At 42.1% G+C, this 25,422-nt stretch overlaps 1 protein-coding gene across 1 annotated transcript; it reads right to left on the bottom strand.

The window, feature by feature from the left end:
* Positions 1–9,547: 9,547 nt before the first annotated feature.
* Positions 9,548–24,259, bottom strand: LOC138872821 (uncharacterized). Its single transcript, XM_070151239.1, has 10 exons — positions 23,910–24,259; positions 23,448–23,727; positions 21,101–21,437; positions 20,529–20,821; positions 18,139–18,481; positions 14,707–15,086; positions 14,048–14,201; positions 11,087–11,449; positions 10,749–10,895; positions 9,548–9,624 (listed from the first exon to the last, which is right to left on the bottom strand). The coding sequence occupies exons 1-10, from the start codon at positions 24,257–24,259 to the stop codon at positions 9,548–9,550; spliced, it is 2,724 nt and encodes a 907-aa protein (XP_070007340.1).
* Between the last annotated feature and the right edge of the window lie 1,163 nt (positions 24,260–25,422).

The raw sequence follows: 25,422 nt of genomic DNA, 5'->3' as shown, positions 1-25,422 counted from the left end.
CAAGAATATCAAGAAGATACTAAGGAAGATGGTCGAAAGGCACAAACAATGGCATGAGAAGTTATTATTCGCCTTATTGGGATACCGCACTACAGTCCGCACATCGACCGGAGCAACTCCCTACATGTTGGTTTATGGTACAGAGGCGGTCATCCCCGCCGAGGTAGAAATTCCCTCCTTAAGGATCATACAAGAAGTAGAATTTGATGATGCAGAATGGGTAAAAGGTCGCTACGAGCAGTTAGCCCTTATAGAAGGGAAAAGGATGAATGCGGTTTGCCACAGTTAGTTGTATCAGAACAAAATGTCCAGAGCCTTCAACAAAAGGGTTAAGCCAAGGAAGTTTACACCGGGGCAGTTAGTGTTGAAGAAAATATTCCCATATCAGGATGAAGTTAAGGGGAAGTTCTCTCCCAATTGGCAGGGTCCGTACATGGTTCACCGGGTTCTAACTGGAGGAGCCCTTATTCTTGCAGAGATGGATGGAGAAGTCTGGCCGAAGCCAATCAATTCAGATGCAGTGAAACGATATTATGTGTAACCACTTATGATTCCCTCTATGATGTAATTTGAACTACGCCTGACCGGATTCCCGTTTAAGAGGGGATACGTAGGCAGCCCTATGGGTTTGGTCATAATTTAATAAAAAAATTCCATTCTCCCCCACTATTGGAACTGGGGCAGAATTTTGAGGAGGACCCTCAAAATTCCGAAGTTAATTTCAGTCCATGCATCGCTAGAAGCGCTAGCCTAGTAAACTGGGGTAGAATTTTGAAGAGGACCCTCAAAATTCCAAAGATGATTTTTTTAGTCATTCGGCACAACCGTCAGAAATGTCCGCTCAGCAAACTAGGGCAGAATTTTGAGGAAGACCCTCAAAATTCCGGAGCGAAAGAGGTTGCAATGTCTTGAACCACGTCACAGTCGTTGGTTCATCTAAAGAAAACTATTTTCGATTATATATTTACTAAAGCATGCATAACTATTATCCGAAATGCTGTTGTTTAGCGACGCTACCCTAATGACACACAACGTCAAGAGCCCGGGGAAGACTAACTAACTTTTCCCCTCACAGAACTCACGATTTTCTTTGGATGCAGGCACTCGACTTGCAATATTGTCAGGTATATTTATGTGCGCATACTTTCCCAAGAATGCAACTTCTCAGAATCATCACCTGCCCGCAATTGTTATCCGTACACAATCTCCCCAGCAGTCATATTGTCGTAATCGGCTATCAGCTAAGAGATCTTACTACTAATCATCCTTTTACATTCTTGCACTGCATAAGGCTACTCTTCTGCCTTTCGAGACTAAGCATTGTCTCCATCTGCATTTCTCTGCATTGCATAAGGCTACCTTTCTGTCTTCTGAGACTAAGCATTGTCTCCATCTGCATTTCTCTGCATTGCATAAGGCTACCTTTCTGCCTTCCGAGACTAAGCATTGTCTCCATCTGCATTTCTCTGCATTGCATAAAGCTACCTTTCTTCCTTTCGAGACTAAGCCCTGTCTCCATCTGCATTTTGCATAAGGCTAGCTTTCTGCCTTTCGAGACTAAGCTCTGTCTCCATCTGCATTTTTTTTCCACTGCATAAGGCTACTTTTCTGCCTTTCGATGTTAAGCTCTACCTCCATCATCATCTGCATAAGGCTACCTTTCTGCCTTCCGAGACTAAGCTCTGTCGCCATCTGCATTTCCCTGCATTGCATAAGGCTACCTTTCTGCCTTCCGAGACTAAGCTTTTGTCTCCATCCTGCATGGCTGAAATATCGCCACTTTATTTTCTTGCATGGCTGAAATATCGCCACTTTATTTTCTTGCATGACTAAAATATCGCCACTTTATTTTCTTGCATGGCTGAAATATCGCCACTTTATTTTTCTTGCACGGCTGAAATATCGCCACCTTTTATTTACGTCTTGCATCGGCTGAAAGATCGCCACCCACTGCATTTCATGGGCTGAAAGATCGCCAAATTGTCCAAGGGCGTCATTGTTCGGAGACACCATTTTCATAGCCCGAGAACACCATGCCATGGCCCGAGGACCCCATTTTATCTTTTGCACATCATTATTCAAAGGCATCATGGTTCAGAAGCACCATTCTCATAACCCGAGAACATCATTTCATATCCTGCGAATCCTTTACCATACGCCTCATGGCCCAGGACGTCATGGTTCGAGGACGTCATCCTAACCGTCCGAGGACAACATTCATGGTCCAATGTGAATTTGCATCATGTTTAAATTTACGCACAATATGCGCTCGTATTGCTTACTTGCAGGTGCACCGGCTGGCAACAGCCATCTCAACAGGAGCGATCCCGCTCCGGTTCCCGCAATCTATCGTTTTTTCAGAAAACCTCTCTCAATCTAAAACATCACGTCCGTCCGTTTCATATCTCCATCGGCATATTCCGCCGATGGATCCTGAACTACATATGGCTTGATTCCTACAAGACTAGGGATATGTAGGCAGCTCAAGATCTAGAGCTCGGTCAAAATTCTTTGCAAATCGTTTCTTTCGGTCAAAATTGGCCATCTTATCTTTACCCGACAACTCTTTCATCCTCCTCGGGTAAAGAGGGGCAGTCGTTGATACCCAATTTTTTCCTATGTATTTTTATACTCAAAAAACTTTTAAAATAATATGTGTATGCATATATAAGCATGCCCAAGAGTTTTGGTATTTTTCCCTAATTTTTAAAGATTTTTAAAATCAATTTGTTCTCTATTTTAGTAGTGCAAAACCCATATTTATTCCTAAAATCATCAATTTTGGTGAATAATTTATTTTATTCCCATATTTATACCAAAATATAGTTAATATAATTTTTGCATATTTTTACAAATTTATTTGGTATGTTAAAAGCTAAATTGCATATAATTGCAATTGTAGCCTACTTTAAGATTAATAGAATTTTATAATTGTAAAATTGGTTCCAATATTTTTAAATTAATATTTATATATTTTTTGTTGGCTCAGTACTTTTAATTCGCTTTCAAAATCATCTTACCATTTTTATAAAAATAAAAAGGGAAAAACTGGCTATTTAAAATCTGGCCCATTTTTATTTCAATCATAGCCAAATTGATCCCCCCTAATTGACCCAATTCTGAAACCCAATTGGACCGGCCCAATTCCAATTTAACCTAACCCCTTTACCCATTTATCTGACCCGCCCGGTTTTCTTTTAATCTTAGTCGTTGATCTTTAGATCAACGGCTCCCCTCATCCCCTTCCTTTTTTAATTCAAACGACCCCTTTACCCTACCTCATTCTCACCAACCGCCGCTTCTGCAACCCTTCACTATCTCAAACTCTCTCGAGGGTTCTCAAACCCTAGCCTCCTCCTGCCTTGTTCCACCGTGTTTTCACCGGAATCCATGGCTTCTCAGGCCATGGACAACCTATATTCACGTCCTCCGTCTCTTGCATGCCTGATAGGCCATGGACAACCTATCTTCACTCAGACCTTAACCGATTCGAAGATTCCGGCCATCTCCGACTTTGCTCCGGTGGCTCTTGGTCTTCTGAGCCTGTTTTTGACCTCATCCGACTTAGATCGGACCTCTTTCCAAGCCTTTCTCATTCCAGGGTTCCTCTGAAACCCTAGCTATTCGAGGTTTTCTCTGATTTTTCTTTTAAATCTATGCTATATCTGTGCTTTACTGGAGTTTTAAAACGCTTTCCCCAATTTTTCTTTCAAAAATTACTTCTTTCCGATCTAGGGTTTCTGAAAAGCTTAAAATGTTTTTCTGACTCTTCCTTTTCTTTTCTTTGTATGTATGTGTCTATACTATGTTCGTATGTTTTCTTTTCTACCACGCATGTATTGTCCTTCTACTTTTGTTTTATACATGTTACTCCTGTGCTCACATGATTATCCTTGTTATGTTTTCATTACTCTTCTACTATATGTGTTTACTGTTAAGTTCTTCGATTTTTGTTTGCTTTACTGGACTCTGTTCGTGTTCTTGCTAAATGTGTTTCATCTACTGCTTCTTAAGTTTGTATCACTTTTTCTTCTGAACTTGTTCAAGTTCTTAGTTTTTCTCAAAACGTGTTCTTCATGCTTTTGACTGTGTATCATGTCTGTTTGTTTCTCATAAGTCTTTGGAAAAGACTCCTAAGCCTCTATTGAATGGTTTGTCTTCTCATCTCTATTGTCTGACTCAAGTCGAAACCCTAAGGTTCGGGGATTTCTTGGCATTTTGATCTTTTGTGTACGAGTTAGGTTCCACTTCGGGACCCTGGACTCTCAGACTCATTGTGAGTCTGCGAACTAGACTTATACCTCTTCTTGCTTATGATTCTGAACCTTTCTTTGTTAAAATCTATTCTAAATAATTTGACAAACCCCTCTGGTATTCACATATTTGTGTGCTTTATATATAAGGATTCTGCCTTCAAAGGTTTTTGATTGATTTTGAGATCCTCTAATGGGGTTTGATTGATTGTTACTGATTTTTCTTTAATTGAACCTCATTTACCTTTTCCTGACTTGGTTCATTCGAATTGAATTGTAATTTTGATTTCCCTTGCTGTTAGATTGATTCCCTTTCCTTATTTTTTCCAAGCCGTGCACTATTGAATTCTTTCCTTTAATAACTTCTCTGTATTTACCCCTTTTGTGCTACTTTGAAAAGGTTTTAATCAAAACTGCTTTCCTTAATTGGCTTTTACCCATTGAAATCAGAATCCCTTAACTAAAGGGAGATTGATTTCAATGTTATTTCCTTACCTTTCCTCATTTGTTTTCTGCACTATAAAAGGGGCACGACCCTTCTGCACTTTGATCATCCTTAACTTACAATTCAATACTTTTACAACACACTTCGAATTGCATACTCTTACACACACTCTTTCAATTCAGCACTTTACACACATAATCTCACAGCTCTCTTCTAAGATCTTCTGACTATTTGTTGGCTTTACAAGACTACTGCTTTTCTTTTCTTGTTTCCCTGAAACTGGTATGTCCTTTATTTAATTTTCTGCATCACCCTTATGTGCTTCAGACTGTTGTTTACTCTATTTTCTATGTTCATTAATTTGTGTTAAATACTTTTCTTCCTTGCTTTTATTTCTGTTATGAATCCTCTACCCCTATCCCCTTCTATGTGCTGAGTTAAGTTCTTGGCCTGACAGTATCCTAATTACTGTCCAGGCCTTGGCTTGATCCACAATGGATATTAACTCTCAATGCTTGACTAGCAGGCTGGTCAGAGGTGTGCCAACATCCCGATTGCTGGGCATGACCACTAGTTTGCCCTGTCTCTCTTTGATTCCCTTCCCCCTAGTGCACTTACACCTATTCCTAGAGTCTTAAGTTCTGCCCCTCTCTTTGAGCCTTGCTTTGGGACCTTGAGTTCCCTCTGAACTTGGACATCTGAGAGCTGTCATTTCCACACTGCACTATAATCTAAATCTGCAATATATTTGGGGTGTAAGCACTGCCTAGAGTTCCTGAAACTCCTTGGATCTCTGAAACACCCCAGATAAGAGAAGGCTTTGGAAATATGGATTTCAGAAGTGGTTCATATTATTAGACACTAAGTCTGAATTAGGCTGCTCGGATATAGCTGTGATTTCTGATGTACTTTTAATTTCTGTCTTATTTTTTATTGGCCTGTAATAATTTGTATAAACTCATGGGGATTTAGTGAAAAGGGAGGGGGTTACTTTATGCACAAATGGTAGAGATCATGCCTATAGGATTTAATTTTTGGTCTATGAAACTCTACACGTAGAAAGCATGTCTATAGGGATTAACTTCTAAACTTTCTGCAACTACGCATATAGATACCATGATCATAAGGGTTTATATTTCTGCGCATAATGATACCATTAGGCAAATTGTAGGTTTAATAACAAGGTTGCATATAGACACCATGTTTGTCAGACTCCTTTTTTTTTTTTTTAAAAAAAAAGTGTTAAAATCAGTTGACATATAGAAAGCATGCCTATAGAAATTTCGAATTTGAACTATCTCATTCTTGTGCAAGACATAACCAACCGTTGAATAAATAAATACTTTTGGTAAAACTGGCAGTCTTCTGCGATTTTCTGAGCCTCGTAAGTTAACAAACATTTCCTAAACAAACTGGCATTTTCTGAAACTCTCTTTTTCTGATAAGTTCGTGAAATCTCTTTTACTAGTCTGCATACCTTTTGAAGTTCCTTTCATTTCTTTTAGACCTCTTCAAAACAGAACACACTTTTCCTAAAACTTGTTTCATTCTGAAAAACTGATAACTCTTTATAATCAGTCTGCTTTTCGAAATCGTTAGTTCTGTCCAACACATAGCTAAAGTGGTTTAGTCTTTGACGACTGCATTCGAGTAAGCCTAATGCGGACTTCTTGTCTAAAAGTATGAGTTAAACCAGTCTGTTTATCGCTTTAATGTTAAAGACCAAACCAGTACGTGCAAGATATGCTAAACTCCATGGCTTATGTGATTTAAGGAGGTTTACTTGAGGCGTATTTGCTTATTTGCTCTCCCCTCTATTGTATTGTGTGTTTTGATTGACGCCTTAGTATTTTGTCCTTAGAAACTCTCCAAAGGCCCCAAATTTCTTCTCTTTTAGGATTAGTAGTCCTAAATGTCTCCGGGACTGATAAGATTGGGGGGCGGGTAGTAGCATGCAATAAGTAACGATACCATTCCACGCTTTAATACCTTAACGGGTGGGAAGGGTAGAATATGGATATGATGACCGGTGCGCTAATATCACGTGCGACCCCTCTTCCGAGGAGTGATTGCTGGATATTGCATTGAAGTGATCCATATTAATTATAAACCTAGGACCCCCCTCTCTTTATTTGCGTTCATCTTTTCTTGTAAAGTTATTCAAATCTCCTTTTTTAAATTTCTGCCCTCTCTATATACTTTCAAAAGTTTTCAACCTAATTGCAATGTTATATGCGAGTCCTTATTTGAGCTTTGATTGTTTACTTGTAAAGTCACAATTGCAACATGGCCAGGAACCACACTAGTGGGTCTTGAGGGGTGCCTAACACCTTCCCCTCGAGATAATTTCTAGCCCTTACCCGAACTCTGGTTTTCCAACTCCAACTCTTCTAAAAAGTGTCCTAATGCACTATAATCATTAGGTGGCGACTCTTTAACTTCTAAACCCAATTCTCGAAAGGGAATAGAGTTGTCCTCCCAATGTCGTATACCTGATTTCGACCCATTAGAAAAAGGGGGCGTCGACAGATGTGAGTGTTAAACTGAATCATATTGCCAAATATTACTAAGAATTCGAAAGCTAGGTCTCATTATCCAGGAGAGTCCTGACAATTCTTACCTAAACAACAATTTTAAATCTAAGTTATATCTTCTAAAGGTGTGACTTCCGCTAAATCTTGTTATCTAAGAGGGTCTTAAAGCTACACCACAATATCCAGGAGGGTCCTGAAACTCAAAATCAAATCTTGTCCTAAAAAAAATGCTTTTACGACTGAATTATATTACCCTATGGCAGAGCTTACGATACATCTTGTGATCCAATGGAAATCTTAAAACTAAGTCCCATTATTCAGGAGGGTCCTGGAAACTCCTAATTGAATCCTATCTCAAACATGCAAACTCATAAGCTAACTTATACCTTTTGGGGTACATTTATTCTAGATTATGCTATTTCTGAACTTTAAACTAGGTCCCATTTTCCAAGAGGGTCCTGAAAATCAAAAATCAAACCTGTTTGCTGACTGCCCTTCTCCACGGAAGGTTTCTTCGAAACAATCGAAATTTCCTGCCCCTATTTTAATCAAAGAAAAATTTTGTCAGTTTTAAAATGTGGTGGTTAGTTGATGGCATTCTTGCTGAAGGTCTCTCAGCTGCATTGTTTTGTTTTGACTGGCTTTCCCAAAATGGCCCTGAACCGCTTGACTTTCCGACTGACTTTCAAAACCCCATGACTTGAATGACTCGAGTGTTCTACCCCTGAACCGTTGTTTCACATCTCTGACCCATTTAACTGAACCTCTGCATCTCCCATGAAATTACCAGATCATTTTGCCGATGGAACTTTTGCTGGCATTTTATCCCCTTTTACATCATGCTATCTTTGGTATGCTCTGGCCACACTGTGCTTTGCAATCTTGAAGCTGGTAATGAGCTTTGAAATCCCTTCTTATTTGCTTAAAAAGAACTGACATTGGGAACATCTTAGAGAAATAAACCCAAAGAAATGAAATGCAATGACTTTTAGAGTTAAGGATAAGAAAATCCAAAACTGGGAGACTATCTGAAGGGGAAATTAGAAAACAGACTTATCTGAGTGGAACAACTGGCACCAATGATCATGACATGCGCTTTGGATTAATCGGCCCAATCTGTCCAACCAATCAACTTTCAGTTGCCATACTATGTTGCACTAGAATTTCCATAACACGATTTCTTCACCTCAAATCCCGACCTTGTTCGTCCTGCGGTGCCTTGAAAGGTTTTCACCAACAAGCCTCCCTCATTTGTTTATCTCTCAACTCACTTTCGCCTCAAGGTGCCTGTGAGGGTTTTCACCAATAAGACTCTCTCATTTTTTATTTCTCTCAGCTCTCATCGCCTTACGGTGCCCGTGAGGGTTTTCACCAATAAGACTCTCACATTTTTGACTTCTTTTCCCTCTTTGGATCAGAGTGCTGCCCCTGATGTGAATCACCGCTACCTACTTGACTCTCTCATTTGTTTATCTCTCAACTCACTGTCGCCTCAAGGTGCCCGTAAGGGTTTTCACCAATAAGACTCTCTCATTTTTGATTTCTCTCAGCTCTCGTCGCCTTACGGTGCCTGTGAGGATTTTCACCAATAAGACTCTCTCATTTTTGACTTCTTTTCCCTCTTTGGATCAGAGTGCTTACCCTGATGTGAATCACCGCTACCTGCTTGACTTGGCATTTCCCGAAGACTGATCGGAAGGTCATTCTTTGGACCGTAATGTGGCTTTCAGGTGGGTTTAGAAAGGAAGGATATAAAAAGCTCAAAACTGTTTGATTGGGTTCAAAGTTACAACCTTCGGAATCAGATTTCTGATAACAACCACAACTTCCGCCCAGTTTCTTGTTTGGGGACTTTTGGATTTTTATTTTGATGGGACTGAACCGTGAGGCTGTCTACGTATCCTTAAAAGGAATCAGGTCGAATGTAGTTCATGACATAAGAATTACTTTGTTGTTGTGACTTTCTCTTTTTCTTTCTCTTCTTTTCTTCTTTTATTCTTCTTTTGTTGTTTTCTTCTTTTTTTTTTCTTTTTCTTTTTGTTTTCTTTTTCCTTTCATTCTTTTCTTTTTCTTTCAATTCTTTTCTTTCTCTTTTCATTCTTTCTTTCTCTTTTCTTTTTCCTTTCTCTTTTCTCTCCTTCCTTTACTTATCTTTACGCTTGTGTTTCCGATATTTACTATCGATTCCGAAGGAGGGGTATGAAAGAAAATAAATGAGGCTCGAAGGGGTAATGGGGGATAAAGTGTTTAGATAACAGAACAAAATACCTTCGTCATTTCAATATTCAAGACATGCCAAATACAAACAAGTACAATCAAAGACAGAAATCATACATAGTATCTCTTGACGGCATCAGAATTATAGCCATTTCTACACATTTGCCTTCTACATCTGTCAAATACAATGCACCATTGGACAACACTCTAGTCACAATGAACGACCCCTGCCAATTTGGGGCGAATTTTCCTTTTGCTTCAACTTGATGAGGAAGAACGCGTTTCAATACTAACTGCCCCACTTCAAACTTTCGTGGACGCACCTTCTTATTGTATGCTCTTGCCATTCTCTGTTGATACAACTGGCCATGACACACTGCTGCCAGTCTCTTCTCATCGATCAAACTCAATTGTTCCAAGCGGGTTTTGACCCACTCCTCATCATCGATCTCAGCCTCCGCGATAATTCGAAGGGATGGGATTTCCACTTCTGCGGGTATCACTGCTTCAGTGCCATACACCAACAAATAAGGAGTTGCTCCTACTGAAATATGGATAGTAGTGCAGTAACCCAGCAATGCAAATGACAGCTTTTCATGCCACTGCCTAGAACCTTCCACCATTTTCCGAAGTATTTTCTTTATGTTATTGTTGGCTGCCTCAACTGCTCCGTTTGCCTTAGGGCAGTATGGGGTAGAATTGCGATGTGTAATCTTGAATTGCTGACATACCTCTTTCATCAGATGACTATTGAGATTAGCCCCATTGTCTGTAATGATCACCTTAGGTATCCCGAACCGGCAAATAATATTTGAATGCACAAATCAACCACCGCCTTCTTGGTTACAAACTTGAATGTTTTAGCCTCTACCCATTTGGTGAAATAATCGATGGCCACCAGAATAAACTTGTGCCCGTTGGACGCTGCTGGCTCGATTGGTACAATGACATCCATTCCCCAAGCAACAAAAGGCCATGGTGCAGACATTGTATGTAATTCAGATGCTGGAGAATGAATCAAATCTCCATGCACTTGGCACTGATGACATTTACGCACGAAACTGATACAATCTCACTCCATAGTGAGCTAATAATAACCTGCCCGGAGAATCTTCTTTTCCAGTACATACCCACTCATGTGCGGTCCACAGACTCCAGAATGTACTTCGGTCATGATAGCCGCGGCCTGTTTGGCATCTACACATCTTAATAACCGAAGATCTGGAGTTCTTTTGTACAAAACTCCTCCACTTAAGAAAAATCCACTTGCCAAGCGACGAATTGTTCTCTTTTGATCACCTGTGGCTTGTACCGGATATACTTCCCTTCGGATGTATTCCTTGATGTCATGAAACCAAGGCTCCTCGTCGAGCTCTTCGTCCATTATGTTACAATAAGCATGCTGATCACTGACCTGAATATGCAACGGGTCTACATAAGCCTTATCTGGATGATGTAACATTGACGTTAGAGTAGCCAAAGCATCGGCGACCTCATTGTGAATCCTCGAAATATGCCTGAACTCTATTGATTGAAATCGTTAACAAAGATCATGCAGACATTGTCGGTACGGTATGAGTTATAAATCCCGTGTTTCCCATTCTCCCTGAATCTGGTTACCATAAGGTCCGAGTCACCCAAGACCAAGACTTCCTGGACACCCATGTCCACAACCATCCTCAAACCCAAAATGCATGCCTTGTATTCTGCTATGTTGTTAGTACAGTAGAACCGAAGCTGTGTTGTAACAGGGTAATGACGCCCTGCTTCAGAAACAAGTACCGCTCCTATTCCAATGACTCTCATGTTAGCAGCACCATCAAAGAAAAGCTTCCATCCTGGTCTTTCAATCTGTTCCAACTCATCAATGTGCATTACCTCTTCATCAGGGAAGTAAGTCTTCAAAGGTTCGTATTTTTCATCCACAGAATTCTCAGCCAAGTGGTCGGCCAATGCTTGTGCTTTTATCGTAGTCCGAGTCACGTAGACAATGTCAGATTCTGTGAGTAAGATCTGCCACTTTGCGAGCCTTTCCGTGAGCATAGGCTTCTGGAAGATATACTTCAATGGATCCAAGCGAGAGATGAGGTAAGTAGTATAAGAGGACAAATAGTGTTTCAGCTTCTGGGCTACCCAAGTTAGGGCGCAACACGTCCTCTCAAGCTGAGTGTACTTAGCATCGTAAGATGTGAACTTTTTGCTGAGATAATATATGGCCTGCTCCTTCCTGCCAATGATGTCATGCTGTCCCAACACACATCCAAATGAATTGTCCAAGACTATCAAATACAGAATCAAAGGTCTCCTTGGTTCTGGCGGGACCAACACAGGTGAGTTCGACAAGTACCCCTTTATCTTATCAAAGGCTTCCTGACATTCATCTGTCCACTTGACTGCAACATCTTTCTTTAACAATTTGAAGATAGGCTCACACGTTGTCGTGAGCTGAGCAATAAACCGGCTGATGTAATTCAATCTTCCCAACAGACTCATCACCTCAGTCTTGTTCTTCGGAGGTGGCAATTCCTAGATGGCTTTGATTTTTGACGGGTCTAATTCAATACCTCATCGGCTGACTATAAATCCCAACAACTTTCCAGACAGAACACTGAACGCGCATTTTGCAGGATTGAGCTTGAGATTGTACCTGCGAAGCCTTTGGAAGAACTTTCTCAGATCTCTGACATGGTCAGACTTATTTCTAGACTTTACAATCACATCATCCACATAAACCTCGATCTCTGTGTGTATCACGTCGTGGAATATGGTCATCATTGCCCTCATATAGGTTGCCCCGGCATTTTTCAACCCAAATGGCATGACCCGATAATAGTACGTTCCCCATGGCGTGATGAATGCTATCTTTTCTTCATCCATTAAGATCTGGTGGTAGCCCGCATAACAATCCACAAAAGAACCAATCTCATGTTTGGCACAATTATCGATCAATATATGGATGTTCGGCAATGGGAAGTTATCCTTGGGACTCGCCTTGTTGAGGTCTCGATAATCAACACACACCCTGGTTTTGCCATCCTTCTTCGACACAGGCACTACATTGGCTAACCAAGTGGGATACCGAGTGACCCGAATGACCCGAATGACCTTGGCCTCAAACTGTTTGGTGACCTCTTCCTTGATTTTCATACTCATATCAGTTTTAAATTTCCTCAGCTTCTGCTTGACAGGGGGAATGCCGGATCAGTGGGCAATTTGTGAACCACCAAGTCGGTGCTTAGACCTGTCATGTCATCATAGGACCATGCAAAAACATCTTTATACTCGAACAGATTTTTAATTATCTCCTCTCTGAGTTGTGGTTCAAGATGGACACTTATTTTAGTTTCCCGAACATTATCTTGGTCCCCTAAATTGATTGCTTTTGTATCACTCAGGTTAGGCTTGGATTTTTCTTCAAAATGGCTTAATTCTTTACTAATCTCTTCAAAGGCTCCATCCTCATCATATTCCGATTCAACATCACATTCTATTTCTTGAATTACTATTTCAGAACTAGATTGGCTTTTAAGACTGGGCCGGAGATTCCGCATGCATGTCATATCATTGAAGCCAGCATAAAAAGAACTGTACAAGGAAAAAAGGAAAACAAAAATAAAACTATCAGGAAGAGAGGAAAAGAGAACTTGCATTTCATTGAAATTAAAGATAACGGGGTTTATACATCCAAACGGACGAAACATAGAATCTGAATTACAACCCTGGAATAATCCAGATAAATTGAAAGAAAATCAAAGCAAACTACCAAAACTCCCTCCTGGTGGGGAGAGGAGTAGCTTCCCAATTGTAAATCTTTGCATTGGGCCCAACAAATTGCGCATCTGCCTTGCTAGAACCCTCTCCAACTTCCAACACATTCACATCGGCGAATATCCTCTCGAACCTTTCTATAAAATCTTCATCCACATCAACCACCAAAATGGGAACCGGGAACCGGCATCACTGTGCGCTTTCTGGTACCACGCCTGACAAATGATCGGGAAAGACGCGGGACTGGCTTTGGAAGGGCCCATGCCCTCTGTTTCATTTTTCTGGATCTCCTCACGTCTGCGACTGTGGGCTTAAACCCCAAACCAAATGTATCCAAGTTTTTAGGAAGAGAAACCAGTTGTACGATACCTTGCAGAGATGCGCCCAAACCTTTGCCCGGTACAAAACCATTTTTCAATATTTCAATGGCTACCATGACTGGTAATGCAGCAGCTACCCTTGGAGTCGGCACACACTTCCCTTTAGGAATTTTCTCTACCGCTACCGTGTCAAAAACCTGATAAACCTACGGCCCCTTGTCGTTTTCAAACTCTATGAATGGAACAATGGCATCACTGGAACACACAAATTGTCTTCGCCATGCACAACAATTTCCTGTCTATCCCATTCAAACTTAACCATTTAATGCAGAGTGGACGGGACCGCTTTGGCAGCATGAATCCAGGGTCGACCTAACAATAGATTGTAAGAAACAACCACATCGAGCACCTGGAATTCCATAGTAAATTCAACTGACCCTATTGTAAGCTCGAGCACTATATCCCCGACCGAATCTTTCCCTCCACCGTCGAATCCCCGAACGCAGATACTGTTCTTGTGAATTCTTTCATTATCCACATTCAACTTGTTCAGAGTGGAAAGAGGGCAAATATTTGCGCTGGAACCGTTGTCAACTAGTGCCCGAGTAACCACGGAATCTTCACATTTCACCGTTAGATAGAGGGCCCTATTGTGCTCGGTACCCTTCATGGGCAACTCATCATCAGAAAAAGTGACTCTGTTTACTTCAAATATATTGTTAGCTATCTTTTCCAAGTGGTTCACTGAGATTTTGTCAGGAACGTGGGCTTCGTTCAAGATCTTCATCAAAACCCGACGGTGTTCGTCTGAATGGATCAATAATGACAAGAGCGAGATCTGAGCTGGTGTCTTCCTTAACTGCTCCACAATGGAATAGTCTTGTACTTTCATCTCTCTCAGAAATTCTTCTGCTTCTTCCTCGGTCTGCTTTCTTCACGAACACTGGATTATCTTTTGAGGTCTTAGCTTTTCTCAACTCTTCGGGGGCAAAACATCTCCCCGATCGAGTCAAACCATGAGTCTCACACACTTCTTCTTTAACCTCTTTCCCCTTGTAAGTCATTGTCACTCATTCATAATTCCATGGGACTGCCTTGCTGTTGACTATCGGTAATTGAGTTATCGGTTTGATAACGACAGGATCTGTAGGGGCGCCCTTCACAATTACCACATGCTTGTTCATCACTCCTGGCACAACCACTTTTGCTCTTTGATGTTTTCCTGCAACGTCACTTGAGGACCCCTTCTTGACCTCCACAGATGGTTCGTTATTTTCCCCGTTCAACTTGATCACAGACTTCTCACTTGTTGACTTTTCAAATGGCTTGGCTTCACTAGCCCGAATCATCATGACGGTTTGCGACGGCTTCTTAGGATCCCCTCCTTTATGCACTATCTCAATCATATTAGTCTCATGATGGGCCGACAACGGGATCTGGTTGATTTTGGGTGCCTCCGGGGCTTGAACCTCAATCCAATTAGTATCAATGAGCTCTTGAATAACTGTTTTCAACTTCCAGCATTTCTCTGTGTCGTGACCGGGGGTACCTGAACAATACTCACAACTTACCGAGCGGTCAAGATTTTTGGGAGGGGGATTCGGCAGTTTAGCCTCGATCGGATTCAACATACCCAACTGTCTCAGTCGGTGAAATAGACTAGCATATGATTCTCCCAATGGAGTGAAAGTCTTCTACTTCTGCAACCTCTCATTCTTAAAGGCTTGATTTGGTCGAAAACCTGTTCCAAGGGGATTTCTGTAGGCTCTTGGGGGTGGATGGGCATTCTGTGGATCTAGGTATGGACTTTGTGGAGTCGGCGCACGCCATTGTGCGTGAGCGGGAGGTTGGGTATAGGTTTCTGCATGATGGATGGAAAAATGGGGATCGGGCGGTGGGTAGTAGTGTTGTGGTGGACTATATAGAGTGTGGGGGTAAGTTTAGTGGTAGGGTCGAGGCGGGTTGTAGTAATGTGGAATGTTTCTGGATCCAACCCAAGCTCCCGACTCAATTGTAGCAACATCCCCTTTCTTCTTCTTCTTCCCGAGTACACCCCCAGTACCGTTTTGAATGGCCTGGGTGGTCGCTTTGATTGTTAAATAACTCATGATCTTGTTGTACTTGAGTCCCTCCTCAACCATGCCTCCCATTTTTACAACTTCATTAAAGGACTTGCTTACTGCTGACACCAAGTGACCAAAATAAGTGGGTTCCAAAGCCTGCAAGAAATAATCAACCATCTTACTTTCTTTCATCGGAGGGTCAACCCTCGCTTCTTGCTCTCTCCAACGGAATCCGTATTCCCTGACGCTCTCACCGGGCTTCTTCTCAATCTTTATCAATGACAGACGGTCTGGGATGATTTCGAGATTGTACTGAAAATGGCAGGCAAAGGCTTGAGCCAAATCATCCCATGTGTACCACCTGCTGTGATCTTGTCTAGTATACCATTCTAATGCCGATCCGCTCAAACTTTGGCTGAAATATGCCATCAGTAACTCATCTCTTCCACCTGCTCCTCTCATCTTGCTACAAAATCCTCTTAAGTGTGCTATTGGGTCACCATGCCCATCGTACAGATCAAACTTGGGCATTTTGAACCCTGCTGGTAACTGAACATCTAGGAACAGACATAAATCTTTATAGGCCACACTTACTTGACCTCCCAACCCCCTCATATCTCGGAACGATTGTTCTAAGCTTTCGACCTTTCTGATCATCTCTTCATGCTCGGGATTTTGGGTGGCTTCTCGGTCTCTGCCAGGAGATCAAGATGAGGGGTGCAAGAAAATGGGTCTGGAACTTTGAAGGTGGGTTTAGGGGGATAGTACTGGTTGTCGTGAGTTTGGAACAGAGGTTCACTGGAAGATCGGTGTAATGTAGTAGATGGAGGTGCCACAAAAACAGGTGTAATTGGCGGGGGAGGGTATGAGACTTGTTTGGGTGGTGGAGCTTGAGAAGTATGGGAATGGCGCCATAGCATTGTTGGTAGAGGGGAAAGGCTGTAGATTAGTTCACAGTGGGAGGCTCCTGAGGTTGGGCCGATGGTGGGATATAAGCAGGGTTGGGGGGATAAACCAGTGGTGGATGCCCCTTGGCCCAGGCTTGGTACATTTCAACCATCTGCTGCTTTAACTTATACATCTCTTCCTTCATTGCATTAACATCTAGTTCTTCCACCTCTTTTGACGGGTCAACAATACTTGTCTCTGGTTCTTGGTTGGCCATATTCAGCCTGTCTTTTGATCGGGTGTTGTATGAGTGAGTTTCCAGAATGCCAATCAACTAACCACCTGGCTGGACTCAATATATCAAACAACAACCTTGTTAGCGATTAGGCTTTAACAGATTGGTCACCGCACATTAGGCATGAATGCACCTAAACAGTTAACCGTCTCTATTATGTATTTGATCGGTTGCATGCGTCATCCCGACTTTTTCTTACTTTCAATTGCAAACTTCCCCCTTTTTCTTTCTTTTTCTTTTCCTTCCTTTCACTCTTGCCTCTGTTCTCTCTTTGTTTTTATTCTCTCTTGATTTCTTATTTTCTCTTTTTTCTTTCTTGTTTTTCCGCTCTTTTTCTTTTCTTTACTCTCTTGTTTTTCCTCTTACTTTCTTTCTCTCTTTCTCATTTGGATACAGTCGAATCCTATGGAGATTGCCTACGTATCATGACCCTGCATGAATCAGACCAAGCGTAGTTCTTGGAGATAAAAATAATAAAACATTTTTGGAATTTTCAAATTTTTTCATAATAAGACTCGGAAATAGACTTAAACAAAAACTAACAGACTCTGATGAAAGACGAAATACAGACTCGAAAAACAAACAACCCACATACTCTAATAAAAGAAATACAGACTCCAAGACAAACTGGCAGACTTTAATGGAAAGAAAATACAGACTCAAGAAATCACGAATACATCAGTGCCTCGATTGCCATCGGGACCCGCGGGGCATCATTCGGCCTCGCCGCGGGCCGACTCGCTAAATCCCCTTGAGGTGGTAGAGATCTTCCATTACCCGGCAAACAAAAATCGTCACAGTAGCGAAGAACTTAGATCTAGTCATATCCTCACAGCTACTGCACTTCATCGCGATGTAGTTGGTGACCCTTTTGACTCGCTCTCTTATGACGCCCTTCTCTTGCAGCTAACGCCCAATCTGTTCGGTTCTAGCTTCCAAAGTTTGTTCGGCTACCTGGTTCTGCTCTTAGAGTTGTTGCAAGTCTCTTTCTAGCCGTGCCATTAAGGCATAACAATGTTCTCTTTCAGCCTTAAAATATTTGGCTTGTTTAGCCATTTCACCCTCGAGGTTGCCAATTGCCTTTTCCCAACCTGTGACCTCTTTTTCATATCTTTCTTTCATCTATTGAATGAAAGCTGCACGCCTTTCGGCGCTTTTAGCCAACCTTGCATGTGCTTTTGCTAGTTTAGACTCACCTTTCTGCAGGTCATCTTCATAGTCACGTACCTTTTGAGTAAGGTTATAAATGAGTCTTTCATCTTTCCTGCTTCGGCCTAGGTTCTCGGCTTCAATTTTCAATTGTCGAACCTGAGCTCTAAGAGCTTCATTTTCTCGCACCAATCTTCTCCTCTCACCTTTGGCCTCTTGTGCCTGTAAATCATTATTGAAGGTGACATTTCTCAACTCTTCTCGTAGATCATGGATGGTGGCCTTATATTCCTTTTCCTTCTCCCCCCAGGCTAACCTCTCCAGAATTTTATCATCAAAGGCTTGAACATGAGGTCTTTTGGCGGGCCTCTCGGGCTCTGGCTCGTTATTTACATTGGACATCTTCCCAAACCAAGCAGCATAATTTGGATCTACTTCCCCCTTGGCGATCTCTGGTACCTTGGTGCCATTTTTTAGATACCGGCAGTTATTCCAATCCTGCTGAACTACAGCCTCAGACAATGCAACTTCTGGATGTAACTCTATGACCTGGGTGCTTAGATCTTTATCTTCGGGCACAATTTGATACCTTCCCAATTACCTCAAACCCTCAGACTCCCTCATTTTTGACTTTTTTTCCCTCTTTGGATCAGAGTGCTGCTCCTGATGTGAATCACCGCTACCTACTTGACTCTCTCATTTGTTTATCTCTCAACTCACTATCGCCTCAAGGTGCCCATGAGGGTTTTCACCAATAAGACTCTCTCATTTTTGATTTCTCTCAGCTCTCATCGCCTTACGGTGCCCGTGAGGATTTTCACCAATAAGACTCTCTCATTTTTGGCTTCTTTTCCCTCTTTGGATCAGAGTGCTTCCCCTGATGTGAATCACCGCTACCTGCTTGACTTGGCATTTCTCGAAGACTGATCGGAAGGTCTTTCTTTGGACCGTAATGTGGCTTTCAGGTGGGTTTAGAAAGGAAGGATATAAAAAGCTCAAAACCGTTTGATTGGGTTCAAAGTTACAACCTTCGGAATCAGATTTCTGATAACAACCACAACTTCCGCCCCAGTTTCTTGTTTGGGGACTTTATGATTTTTATTTTGATGGGACTGAACCGTGAGGCTGCCTACGTATCCTTAAAAGGAATCAGGTCGAATGTAGTTCATGACATAAGAATTACTTTGTTGTTGTGACTTTCTCTTTTTCTTTCCCTTCTTTTCTTCTTTTATTCTTCTTTTGTTTTTTTTTTTTTTTTCGTTTTTCTTTTCTTTTTCCTTTCATTCTTTTCTTTTTCTTTCAATTCTTTTCTTTCTCTTTTCATTCTTTCTTTCTCTTTTCTTTTACCTTTCTCTTCTCTCTCCTTCCTTTACTTATCTTTACGCTTGTGTTTCCGATATTTACTATCGATTCCGAAGGAGGGGTATGAAAGAAAATAAATGAGGCTCGAAGGGGTAATGAGGGATAAAGTGTTTAGATAACATAACAAAATGCCTTAGTCATTTCAATATTCAAGACATGCCAAATACAAACAAGTACAATCAAAGACAGAAATCATACATAGTATCTCTTGACTGCATCAAAATTATAGCCATTTCTATACATTTGCCATCTACATCTGTCAAATACAATGCACCATTGGACAACACTCTAGTCACAACGAACGACCCCTGCCAATTTGGGGCGAATTTTCCTTTTGCTTCAACTTGATGAGGAAGAACGTGTTTCAATACTAACTGCCCCACTTCAAACTTTCGTGGACGCACCTTCTTGTTGTATGCTCTTGCCATTCTCTGTTGATACAACTGGCCATGACAAACTGCTGCCAGTCTCTTCTCATCGATCAAACTTAATTGTTCCAAGCGGGTTTTGACCCACTCCTCATCATCGATCTCAGCCTCCGCGATAATTCGAAGGGATGGGATTTCCACTTCTGCGGGTATTACTGCTTCAGTGCCATACACCAACAAATAAGGAGTTGCTCCTACTGAAATACGGATAGTAGTGCGGTAACCCAGCAATGCAAACGGCAGCTTTCATGCCACTGCCTAGAACCTTCCACCATTTTCCGAAGTATTTTCTTTATGTTCTTGTTGGCCGCCTCAACTGCTCCGTTTGCCTTAGGGCGGTATGGGGTAGAATTGCGATGTGTAATCTTGAATTGCTGACATACCTCTTTCATCAGATGACTATTGAGATTATCCCCATTGTCTGTAATGATCACATTCGGTATCCCGAACCGGCAAATAATATTTGAATGCACAAAATCAACCACCGCCTTCTTGGTTACAAACTTGAATGTTTTAGCCTCTACCCATTTGGTGAAATAATCGATGGCCACCAGAATAAACTTGTGCCTGTTGGACGCTGCTGGCTCGATTGGTCCAATGACATCCATTCCCCAAGCAACAAAAGGACATGGTGCAGAAATTGTATGTAATTCAGATGGTGGAGAATGAATCAAATCTCCATGCACTTGGCACTGATGACATTTACGCACGAAACTGATACAATCTCGCTCCATAGTGAGCTAATAATAACATGCCCGGAGAATCTTCTTTTCCAGCACATACCCACTCATGTGCGGTCCACTGACTCTAGAATGTACTTCGGTCATGATAGCCGCGGCCTGTTTGGCATCCACACATCTTAATAACCGAAGATCTGGAGTTCTTTTGTACAAAACTCCTCCACTTAAGAAAAATCCACTTGCCAAGCGACGAATTGTTCTCTTTTGATCACCTGTGGCTTGTTCCGGATATACTTCCCTTCGGATGTATTCCTTGATGTCATGAAACCAAGGCTCCTCATTGAGCTCTTCCTCCATTATGTTACAATAAGCATGCTGATCACGGACCTGAATATGCAACGGGTCTACATAAGCCTTATCTGGATGATGTAACATTGACGTTAGAGTAGCCAAAGCATCGGCGACCTCATTGTGAATCCTCGGAATATGCCTGAACTCTATTGATTGAAACCGTTAACAAAGATCATGCAAACATTGTCGGTACGGTATGAGTTATAAATACCGTGTTTCCCATTCTCCCTGAATCTGGTGTACCAGAAGGTCCGAGTCACCCAAGACCAAGACTTCCTGGACACCCATGTCCACAACCATCCTCAAACCCAAAATGCATGCCTCGTATTCTGCTATGTTGTTAGTACAGTAGAACCGAAGCTGTGTTGTAACAGGGTAATGATGCCCTGCTTCAGAAACAAGTACCGCTCCTATTCCAATGACTCTCATGTTAGCAGCACCATCAAAGAAAAGCTTCCATCCTGGTCTTTCAATCTGTTCCAACTCATCAATGTGCATTACCTCTTCATCAGGGAAGTAAGTCTTCAAAGGTTCGTATTTTTCATCCACAGAATTCTCAGCCAAGTGGTCGGCCAATGCTTGTGCTTTTATCGTAGTCTGAGTCACGTAGACAATGTCAGATTCTGTGAGTAAGATCTGCCACTTTGCGAGCCTTCCCGTGAGCGTAGGCTTCTGGAAGCTATACTTCAATGGATCCAAGCGAGAGATGAGGTAAGTAGTATAAGAGGACAAATAGTGTTTCAGCTTCTGGGCTACCCAAGTTAGGGCGCAACACGTCCTCTCAAGCTGAGTGTACTTAGCATCGTAAGATGTGAACTTTTTGCTGAGATAATATATGGCCTGCTCCTTCCTGCCAATGATGTCATGCTGTCCCAACACACATCCAAATGAATTGTCCAAGACTATCAAATACAGAATCAAAGGTCTCCTTGGTTCTGGCGGGACCAACACAGGTGAGTTCGACAAGTACCCCTTTATCTTATCAAAGGCTTCTTGACATTCATCTGTCCACTTGACTGCAACATCTTTCTTTAACAATTTGAAGATAGGCTCACACGTTGTCGTGAGCTGAGCAATAAACCGGCTAATGTAATTCAATCTTCTCAACAGACTCATCACCTCAGTCTTGTTCTTCGGAGGTGGCAATTCCTGGATGGCTTTGATTTTTGACGGGTCTAATTCAATACCTCGTCGGCTGACTATGAATCTCAACAACTTTCCAGACAGAACACCGAACGCACATTTTGCAGGATTGAGCTTGAGATTGTACCTTCGAAGCCTTTGGAAGAACTTTCTCAGATCTCTGACATGGTTAGACTTCTTTCTAGACTTTACAATCACATCATCCACATAAACCTCGATCTCCGTGTGTATCACGTCGTGGAATATGGTCGTCATTGCCCTCATATAGGTTGCCCCGGCATTTTTCAACCCAAATGGCATGACCCGATAGCAGTATGTTCCCCATGGCGTGATGAATGCTATCTTTTCTACGTCTTCTTCATCCATTAAGATCTGGTGGTAGCCCGCATAACAATCCACAAAAGAACCAATCTCATGTTTGGCACAATTATCGATCAATATATGGATGTTTGGCAATGGGAAGTTATCCTTGGGACTCGCCTTGTTGAGGTCTCGATAATCAACACACACCCTGGTTTTGCCATCCTTCTTCGGCACAGGCACTACATTGGCTAACCAAGTGGGATACCGAGTGACTCGAATGACCCGAATGACCTTGGCCTCAAACTTTTTGGTGACCTCTTCCTTGATTTTCACACTCATATCAGTTTTAAATTTCCTCAGCTTCTGCTTGACAGGGGGAATGCCGGATCAGTGGGCAATTTGTGAACCACCAAGCCGGTGCTTAGACCTGTCATGTCGTCATAGGACCATGCAAAAACATCTTTATACTCGAACAATATTTTAATTATCTCCTCTTTGAGTTGTGGTTCAAGATGGACACTTATTTTAGTTTCCCGAACATTATCTTGGTCCCCTAAATTGATTGCTTCTGTATCACTCAGGTTAGGCTTGGGTTTTTCTTCAAAATGGCTTAATTCTTTACTAATCTCTTCAAAGGCTTCATCCTCGTCATATTCTGATTCAACATCAATTCTATTTCTTGAATTACTATTTCAGAACTAGATTGGCTTTTAAGACTGGGCCGGAGATTCCGAATGCATGTCATGTCATTGAAGCCAGCATAAAAAGAACTGTACAAGGAAAAAAGGAAAACAAAAATAAAACTATCAGGAAGAGAGGAAAAGAGTACTTGCATTTCATTGAAATTAAAGATAACGGGGTTTATACATCCAAACGGACGAAACATAGAATCTGAATTACAACCCTGGAATAATCCAGATAAATTGAAAGAAAATCAAAGAAAACTACCAAAACTCCCTCCTGGTGGGGAGAGGAGTAGCTTCCCAATTGTTAGTCTTTGCATCGGGCCCAACAAATTGCGCATCTGCCTTGCTAGAACCCTCTCCAACTTCCAACACGTTCACATCGGCGAATATCCTCTCGAACCTTTCCATCAAATCTTCATCTACATCAACCACCGAAATGGGAACCGGGAACCGACATCACTGGGCGCTTTCTAGTACCAGGCCTGACAAATGATCGGGAAAGACGCGAGACTGGCTTTGGAAGGGCCCATGCCCTCTGTTTCATTTTTCTGGGTCTTCTCACGTCTGCGACTGTGGGCTTAAACCCCAGACCAAATGTATCCAAGTTTTTAGGAAGAGAAACCAGTTGTACGATGCCTTGCAGAGATGCGCCCAAACCTTTGCCCGGTACAAAACCATTTTTCAACATTTCAACGGCTACCATGACTGGTAATGCAGCAGCTACCCTTGGAGTCGGCACACACTTCCCTTTAGGAATTTTCTCTACTGCTACCGTGTCAAAAACCTGATAAACCCACGGCCCCTTGTCATTTTCAAACTCTATGAATGGAACAATGGCATCACTGGAACACACAAATTGTCTTCGCCATGCATAACAATTTCCTGTCTATCCCATTCAAACTTAACCATTTAATGCAGAGTGGACGGGACCTCTTTGGCAGCATGAATCCGGGGTCGACCTAACAATAGATTGTAAGAAACAACCACATCGAGTACCTAAAATTCCATAGTAAATTCAACTGACCCTATTGTAAGCTCGAGCACTATATCCCCGACCGAATCTTTCCTTCCACCGTCGAATCCCCGAACGCAGATACTGTTCTTGTGAATTCTTTCATTATCCACATTCAACTTGTTCAGAGTGAAAAGAGGGCAAATATTTGCGCTGGAACCGTTGTCAACTAGTGCCTGAGTAACCACGGAATCTTCATATTTCACCGTTAGATAGAGGGCCCTATTGTGCTCGGTACCCTTCATGGGCAACTCATCATCAGAAAAAGTGACTCTATTTACTTCAAATATATTGTTAGCTATCTTTTCCAAGTGGTTCACTGAGATTTTGTCAGGAACGTGGGCTTCGTTCAAGATCTTCATCAAAGCCTGACGGTGTTCGTCTGAATGGATCAATAATGACAAGAGCGAGATCTGAGCTGGTGTCTTCCTTAACTGCTCCATAATGGAATAGTCTTGTACTTTCATCTTTCTCAGAAATTCTTCTGCTTCTTCCTCGATCACTGCTTTCTTCACGAACACTGGATTATCTTTTGAGGTCTTAGCTTTTCTCAACTCTTCGGGGGCAAAACATCTCCCCGATCGAGTCAAACCATGAGTCTCACACACTTCTTCTTTAACCTCTTTCCCCTTGTAAGTCATTGTCACTCATTCATAATTCCATGGGACTGCCTTGCTGTTGACTATCGGTAATTGAGTTATCGGTTTGATAACGACAGGATCTGTAGGGGCGCCCTTCACAATTACCACAAGCTTGTTCATCACTCCTGGCACAACCACTTTTGCTCTTTGATGTTTTCCTGCAACGTCACTTGAGGACCCCTTCTTGACCTCTACGGATGGTTCGTTATTTTCCCCGTTCAACTTGATCACAGACTTCTCACTTGTTGACTTTTCAAATGGCTTGGCTTTACTAGCCCGAATCATCATGACGGTTTGCGACGGCTTCTTAGGATCCCCTCCTTTATGCACTATCTCAATCATATTAGTCTCATGATGGGCCGGCAACGGATTGTGGTTGATGTTGGGTGCCTCCGGGGCTTGAACCTCAATCCAATTAGTATCAATGAGCTCTTAAATAACTGTTTTCAACTTCCAGCATTTCTCTGTGTCGTGACCCGGGGTACCTGAACAATACTCACAACTTACCGAGCGGTCAAGATTTCTGGGAGGGGGATTCGGCAGTTTAGCCTCGATCGGATTCAACATACCCAACTGTCTCAGTCAGTGAAATAGACTACCATATGATTCTCCCAATGGAGTGAAAGTCTTCTACTTCTGCAACCTCTCATTCTTAAAGGCTTGATTTGGCCGAAAACCTGTTCCAAGGGGATTTCTGTAGGCTCTTGGGGTGGATGGGCATTCTGTGGATCTAGGTATGGACTTTGTGGAGTCGGCGCACGCCATTATGCGTGAGCGGGAGGTTGGGTATAGGTTTGTGCATGATGGATGGAAAAATGGGGATCAGGCGGTGGGTAGTAGTGTTATGGTGGACTATATGGAGTGTGGGGGTAAGTTTGGTGGTA

The sequence above is a fragment of the Nicotiana sylvestris genome, chromosome 7 (assembly GCF_000393655.2).
Source record: "Nicotiana sylvestris chromosome 7, ASM39365v2, whole genome shotgun sequence".
Classification (NCBI taxonomy): domain Eukaryota; kingdom Viridiplantae; phylum Streptophyta; class Magnoliopsida; order Solanales; family Solanaceae; genus Nicotiana; species Nicotiana sylvestris.
This window is presented reverse-complemented; position numbering and strand designations above follow the sequence as displayed.

Excerpts from the sequence above, each read along its gene's own strand:
- LOC138872821 (XM_070151239.1), bottom strand. The coding sequence starts at position 24,259 with ATGAAGATCTTGAACGAAGCCCACGTTCCTGACAAAATCTCAGTGAAC. Across the intron at positions 20,822-21,100 it reads AACACAGCTTCGGTTCTACT|ATAAGGCTTATGTAGACCCG; the intron begins GTACTAACAACA and ends TACATCATCCAG. Across the intron at positions 9,625-10,748 it reads ATATCCGGTACAAGCCACAG|ATGTAGAAGGCAAATGTGTA; the intron begins GTGATCAAAAGA and ends TGTATTTGACAG.